Source organism: Mus pahari, chromosome 12 (genome assembly GCF_900095145.1).
Source record: "Mus pahari chromosome 12, PAHARI_EIJ_v1.1, whole genome shotgun sequence".
NCBI lineage: Eukaryota > Metazoa > Chordata > Mammalia > Rodentia > Muridae > Mus > Mus pahari.
In genome coordinates this window covers 18,937,186-18,944,735 of record NC_034601.1, presented here as the reverse complement: position 1 = coordinate 18,944,735, position 7,550 = coordinate 18,937,186, and the positions used below count along the sequence as shown (strand labels likewise).

The window sequence follows — 7,550 nt, the reverse complement described above, 5'->3', positions numbered from 1 at the left end:
CCAGTCCCAGGGGGCTGAGGTGCTGGGATCCTTCTGGTGCCTGTGAGCGTGTCAACAAAATCCACTCACTCGGGCGTCACTTACTTCCTATGGGTGAGATCTATCATACAGGAGTAGGTAGGCTCCTCACCCAACAAGACTGTCTTAGGTGGTTTTCTACTGCGGTGATAAAACACCGTGCCCCAGAGTAACTCAGGAGAAAGGGGTTTATTTCAGCTTGCAGCTTATAGCTCCTTAGGAAAGAAGTCAAGGCAGGAACCTGGAGGCAGGAAGTCAGGCAGAGGTCATGGAGGAACACTTTTGCTGGCTCACTACTCCTGAGGGCTTGCTTGCTCAATGTGCTTGCTTATACCTCCCATGACCACCTGCCCAGGGGTGGCACCACCCCCAGCAGGATGGATCGCTCTTATTAATCATTGATCAAAGAAAAAAAAAAGCCCCACAGACTTGCCTACAGGCAATCTGATGGAGTCATTTTCTCACAGGAGGATCCTAGTTCCAGAGGACCCTGCTTGTGTCAAGTTATCAAACACATACACACACACACACACACACACACACACACACACACACACCACACACACACACACATGTGTGTGTATGTACATATGTATATGTGTATGTATACATATATTGATATACATATGACCAGGACATATATGTATGTATGTACATATGTATGTATGTATGTATGTATATATGAATATATGCATACATTCATACACACATACATATGTATATATATATATATATACTCATATATAATGGAAATACGTATGCATATATGCACACAGGAGAATGCCATGTGAAGGAGTAGGAAAGATCTGGGCAATGTATTTACCTATATTCAGAGTAACGCTCCCAGAAGCTGAGCAACATGTATGAAATATTCTATCTTCTTGCCATAGCAAAGGGGCAAGCCATAAAACATTGCTTTAGATCTAGGAACTGAACGTTCAGAAATAGAGTTACAGATGCAGTGGTCTGACTGTGGCAAATCCTACTTTTATCAAATACAGTAGGTATCCTACAGACACTGCCAGCCCAGGAAGTCAGTGGGAGATCAATATCTTAAAGGTTTAGCCCTAGGTACAGCTTGGACATGCTCCCTTGAAGACAAAGCACCCTCAAGAATTCTGTAGGAGACTGACTCAATGCTAACAATTGGGCAGCATGGTTCCGATATGGAAATGTAGGTAGTATTAGAAATCAAGCACACAAAGAGGAACGGCTCTACTTAGCAACAATCGCATTACCTCAGTTGCTATCTTTGTGTTTCCCACAGCTGAGACTCAAGCCTCTTGCAGGCCTCAAGCTCCTAAATGTCAAATGGTTCTTACCAAGGAACTCAGCAAGAGTGCCATGTCCAGCTAGAACCAGTCTAAGATTCCCAGATATAATAAGATAAAGTAAGAAATGGGATCATGAGATGGAAATAGAAATGGGTAGCACCCTATGCCTTGGGAATCCACCAAATCCAGAGTCTCCGTCACTCTGTGTTTTCAGAGAATAAGACTTTGATCTATTCATTGAGTTGGCACTTGCTAGGCTGAAGGGTACCAGGGGATACTCATTCACAAAGTGTTCCTCCGATCTCGCTTCTTCCAAGTTCCTCCCAGCGTCTCCCTTAGAGTTGTTGGTTGCTATTTGCATCTTGCTCTTCCCATACTTAACTTTTATTTTCCATCTCCCTACTCTGAGTCTGCTACCTATCACTTGCTCTTACATATTGATCTTTTCCACCTTTCTCATGAGAAAGATCAGAGTTAAACATACCAATCCCCTATACTTTACCTTAGCCTAGTTTTCAGATAGAGAGGCTCAGGGAAGAATAATGACTTGAACAAGATGATATAGCACACCCAGGCTGCAGATGAAGCTTTCAGGTTAATCTCCCAAGGTTCATAGAAACAGGACACACACAGACAGGCCCAGACACACAGATACACACACACACACACACACACACACACACACAGTTGTTTGGAATTTGAATAGAAGCTGGTGGGGGGAAACCTGAGAGGAAACAGAAACAGATGTTTCTATCCTTGGTTTTCTGGCCTCTCCGACTTCAACTGATCAAATTACTGTGTGTATATATGCGGTAATGATAAGTGATAACTGATAAGAATAGTTATTGTCTCCTAGGGACCTTTCTGTGAGCCCCATTGCTTTGTAGCTCGTACAGGTGTCTTATACTGTTCTGTATGCCACTGCTTCCCAGAAGTGTAAAGTATTGTCTACACATTTCAAGTGACTCCTTCCTGTCACTATGGACTATTGTCCTATGGACAATCCTGTCCTAAGGAGGGATCAAGGACAACAGGGGAACACCTGCCCATGACATGTACTCACAAACACACACACATATATACACGCATGCACATACATACACATATACCCATATATACATACACATGCACACATGCGTGCACATATACACATATGCATGCACATATACACATACACAAATATACACACATATGCACACATACACACTCACATACACATACGTACATGCACGTACACATACATACATAAACACACATACACACACTAAAAATATATTAAGTATAATTAAAATATAAAGTCATGTGATGGAGGGCTGCAAGGAAGAGCCCATTTCTGCTGCTTGAGCTCTCAGATGCTAACTTCTAACAGTTGGTGAGCTTTTCCTTTGTTTTTGAAACACTTTGCTCCAGTCTGTGCTTCTATCCTCAGACGTCCTCTCCTGCTGTTGGCCTTGTTGCCTCCTTTTATGAGATGTATTCCTTGGATTTCCCTTGTTCTGGGAATATTCTGGCACCATGCTGCAGGCACTAATGTGGCTACTTGACTGTAGAGGGAGAAAGAGGATGTTCACCTAATGATGTCTGAGAAGTAAGAGAAGGGAATGAATGGGTGAGGGCCTCAATAGGCTGACAAGAACATGCCCTAACGATCCACGCCCCCTTAAGCCCGTGTCCTAAACCTTTTTGCTACCTCCCAGGGCACCACCACCGTAAGACCACACCTTCAACAATGAGCCTTTGGTGGACCCTGATGGAAAAGACAAAACAAAACAGGACCTTCTGTTATCGTTCATCTTGATAAAGCAAGACAATTTACCTCAAAATCTCATAATTAATCATGTTTACAAAGTCCATTCTTCCAACAAATACAGTTTATTCACAAATTCTAGAGGCTATGGGGAAGGGTACTTTTGGTGTGTGGGGGGGAGCATCACCCAGTTTGCCGCAGTAAATTTACAATAATACTCATTGTTGGTTAACAGAAGATTCCACTAGGCTTCTCCCAGGGACCTAGGCTTATGTCATCACCTGCTGCCCACTGGGTTCGAGCCAGGTGGGGCATGGGTAGCCAATAGAGGACTGCTCACTCCCAGCTGCCCTCCTCCTTCCTCTTTCTCTCTGTTCTCTTGTGTTCCTGGCCAGCCCCTCCCTCTGTCCTTCTCTGCCCCCCTTCTCTGTCCCCATAACTCTGCTCCCCACTTCTCTAGGTCCCTGCTCCCCGTTTCCCCCACAATAAAACTCCCTTATACCAGGTCTGTTATGTTGCATGATTTTTCATGGGGCACCTTGTTAGGGGCCCAATCAGGTACTCCCTTACTCTGGCTGCCACTTTGTATCTCATAGCACAGGTGACTGTTAAAGTAAGTTATCATCAAGATTTATTTAATCGACATAGCTTGAGAACAATAGGTGAGCAAGCTAGTGCAGACAGTTCAGCAACTCAATACAAAATTTTTATTAGGTCCATTATGTTTGGGCCATGCATGGTTTAGGCTATTTTCAGAGCATGTCCAGGAAAGCAGGTTTATTCTATATACTCAAACTTACTTAATCTGATACGAAGTCACTGTCCTATTGAAATGACACCCATTTTATTGATCACCATGGTATTAAAACAAGACGGCAAACCTATTATCTAGTGAAGAGACTAAAAAGGGCAAGTGCAGCAGTAGAAAAAATCATTAATAGTGGTAGCCCTATTTCACGGGGCTCTTCACGTTCCTGAAAAGTTCTATTCCCCAAATCCGTATTCCAGGTCTGAAGTGGAGGAGGGCAGCTCTTTGATGGAGAGGAACTCTTGGGTGATAGAGATGGGGATCTGGATGGTCTTACATTGTGTGCAAGGGCACATCTTCCATGAGGGTTTAGACTGCATGCCTCACAATTGCGTGTGTCGTGGGGCCCATCCAAAGGCACCTTCTCGCCCAAAGATGCATTCGAGTTCAATGCTATCTTCCTGTGCCCATAGTATCTCTGCAGAATATAATTAACTAGGTTATTCAGAATTCTTTTGATGATCTCTGTGGAGAACTCGGGAGTCTCAAATTGAGACCCAAAACACTTCTGGCACTTCTGACCAAAGATCCTCATGAGCGCCCGGCCCTGTGATTTCAAAGTGTCCTGGTACATGTGGCACAAGATCTTCACCTGAGCAGAGGTCCAACTTCTGTAACATCTGGAACACTGGAACCTATAGACAGAAGAAAGAAATCCTCTGTGTCCTTAGTTGACCACTGACCTGAGAGGAAATGGTCAGCTAAGGGATTCTAGGAATCCCCTTCAGTGTGGAGAAGGTTGCATGGTATTGAGTGACATGGTCACAGATAAACAAGAGCAAGAGGCAATCTCTTTTAGATACTTTCATGTTACTGAGTCTGCCTCTTTGATAGGAAAAGCCTCTCTGGAAGTCTCAAAAGGAAGAGAATTGTTAGCCAGGTGGTAATGACACTGGCACTCAACATGCCTTTAATCCCATCACTCGGAGACCGGAGGCAAGCAGATCTCTGAGTTCAAGGCTAGCTTGTACAACAGAGTAAGTTCCAGGACATCCAAGGCTACACAGAGAAACCCTGTCTTGAAAAAGAAAAAGAAAAAGAAAAAGAAAAAGAAAAAGAAAAAGAAAAAGAAAAAGAAAAAGAAAAAGAAGAAAAAGAAAAGGAGGAGGAGGAGGAGGAGGAAGAGGAGGAGGAGGAGGAGGAGGAGGAAGAGGAGGAAGAGGAGGAGGAGGAAGGGAACTCTACAATATACAACACTTCCTTCTTCATTATGGTAACATGAAACTTCTATAAAGTGCCTATTTTGAGACAGGACGTACTGAAGCCTTTCAGTATTATCTCTCTCTGTGTTATGCCTCAAAGGTATTACTGAGTCCCAAGAGAAGTGAACAACACACAGCTTGCTTGGGATATAAAGGACAAGGGGAAAGGGTTGCTTTCTCAGCCTAGGCCACGGAAACCAACCTCGTTCATCGACCTACTACAGAACATCACCTCTAATGAGCAACATGACTAACAGATTAGTACATGGGGAAACCTATGGCTGAGGGTTCCTAAGGGATAAAACACAGTTTGAGGTAGGGCAAGGGTGGGCAGGTACCCTTGAAGAGGAAAAAATGACTGGGGTTCTGGAAAAAGGAGTGTTTGACTTCCCAGGCCAGCCATCTTTAAAATCCCGACAAGGAGAGGTCACCTGAAGGTGGTTTAAGACTACAGAGAAGGTAGCCAATAGGGAAGAGCTGCTCCTCAGACACTCCAGGACCTGGGTCCTTCTCCTTTTTATCCACAAGCTTTCTGTAAAGTGATATGCCAAGTGGCTGCCTGATCTTAGTCAATTTTTAGGAACTAGTACTGAGCAGGGCTCAGGCCAGGAGAGTTGCTGCAGCCTGGAGGGGCTGGTCAGGAATAGCCTGGAAGGACTCCCTTGAAATTCAATTCTTTTTTTTTTTTTTTTCGTTCTTTGATTCCAGCTCCCTACAGGACATACACTGGGAGTGGGAAAGGCCTGCTGTAGAAGCTCTGGCCCCTGAGTTAGAAATTCGTATCTCCTGAGAATGTCAAATCTCAAAGATCCCCACAACTACACTGGGAGTGGGAAAGGCCTGCTGTAGAAGCTCTGGCCCCTGAGTTAGAAATTCGTATCTCCTGAGAATGTCAAATCTCAAAGATCCCCACAACTACATCTAAGTCTTAGAATAGCACTAAAAGCCCATTAAAGGCAAACTCCTTTGGGTCAAGAGAATAGAATTTATTGCCTGGGTGGATTTTTAACTTTCTAATTGGACTGGCTATGCACCTGACCAATTGACCACCCCTCAGGAAGGAGGGACAGCCCCTCCAAAGACAAGTTCACCTTAAGCAATGCTAGAAAGATAGGTGAAGTTCCCTTTAAACGATATTGTATTTTTCCTTCCCGGGACTCCTGCTCCTTATTGCAGGACCTTATGGGACCCAGCATGGCAACTCTCTTTGCCTGGCTCTAGAAGTCTGATGACTTTTCTGAATTACTCCGTGCCAGGTTATTTCTCTGCCCATGAAATGAGCCAATTCAAGTCAGATTAGATTATATTAAAGGCAGGTTTACTGGAAAGCTGCTCTTGGGTGAGTTCACTGGCCCCAAGGATCAAGGTTAGGAAAGTTGGCATGGGGAGGGGGGAGGGGAAGAGAAAAAGAGAAAGGGTGTGCCAGCAGGGGTGGGGGAGGAGGAGGAGGAGGAGGAGGAGGAGGAGGAGGGACCAAAATGTCTGGATTATATTGGGAGGAGCCTCCGGAGGAAGGGAGCCCAGTCCCTGGGATAGAAAGTTCAGGGTCAGGAGCTGGGTGGGCCAGGTAGGGACTGAGGGATGCTGGGAGAATCTGGAGGCCAGGTCTGTTTCCTGTATGTAAAATACGCACCTCAGTCCCACATCCCTGAGTCTGAAACCAAACGCTCAGAAAAAGTGTAACCTCTGCCCTAGGCATGTTTTCCTCCGTGACACCGGCCTTGTTTACTTGGTCTCTAGGCGTCCTGTCTCTGCTGTGTGGCTGTCTAGCGCCATACAGCTCCACAGAAACTGAAATCCTACGGAATTGCCCACTCTGGGGCTTTTCTTTTAAACTCTAATAGACTGCCCTCAAACTTCCATCTGAGTCCCCATTCTAAAATCCTTTTAGCGAGAAGATTAAGGACCCAAAGAAGGAACCCGCTTTCCCTGGTATCTGCAACAACAGTCAAGCACTCCAACATTTCTGATAGCATACAGATCTTGTCTCATCCTTTCCAGGAATTATAACGCTGCTATATGGGAGACAGAGACAGACTATGAATGGCGGCATCCCCCGTTTGGACCCAAATTGTAGATAAATCCACTTTTCCATTTTATGAACTTTTCTCTCGATAAGAGGGCTGAGCAGCTGGGTACAAAGCCAGGTCTTTTCTGGCTGGGGATCCAACAACAGAGAGCAGGAGGGAAGACTTAGTAGGAACTTGGGGTCACTCTTCAAGGACTCCTGAAACGCTTTTGTAAGGAGACCCGGCGGGCAAGCCAGTTTTTAAGTTAATCAAGATGGAGCACGCCTTTACTCTCAGTCCTCAGGAGGCAGAGGCTGGTGGATCTCTGAGTTCCAGGCCAGCCTGGTCCACAGAGTGAGTTTCAGGACAGCCAGGGCTACACAGAGAAACCTGTCTCAGAAAAAAAAAGAAAGAAAGAAAGAAAGAAAGAAAGAAAGAAAGAAAGAAAGAAAGAAAGAAAGAAAGAAAGAAAGAAAGAAAGAAAGAAAGAAA

At 44.8% G+C, this 7,550-nt stretch overlaps 1 protein-coding gene across 1 annotated transcript in view; it reads right to left on the bottom strand.

Annotated features, from left to right (window-relative positions):
* Positions 1–3,145: 3,145 nt before the first annotated feature.
* Positions 3,146–7,550, bottom strand: part of Rtp4 (receptor transporter protein 4) — a 5,336-nt gene continuing 931 nt past the window's right edge. The window contains exon 2 of the mRNA XM_021209985.2: positions 3,146–4,482. Within this exon, the coding sequence (XP_021065644.1) occupies positions 3,924–4,482 (559 nt within the window). The 3' untranslated portion in view covers positions 3,146–3,923. The remainder of the gene's footprint in view (positions 4,483–7,550) is intronic.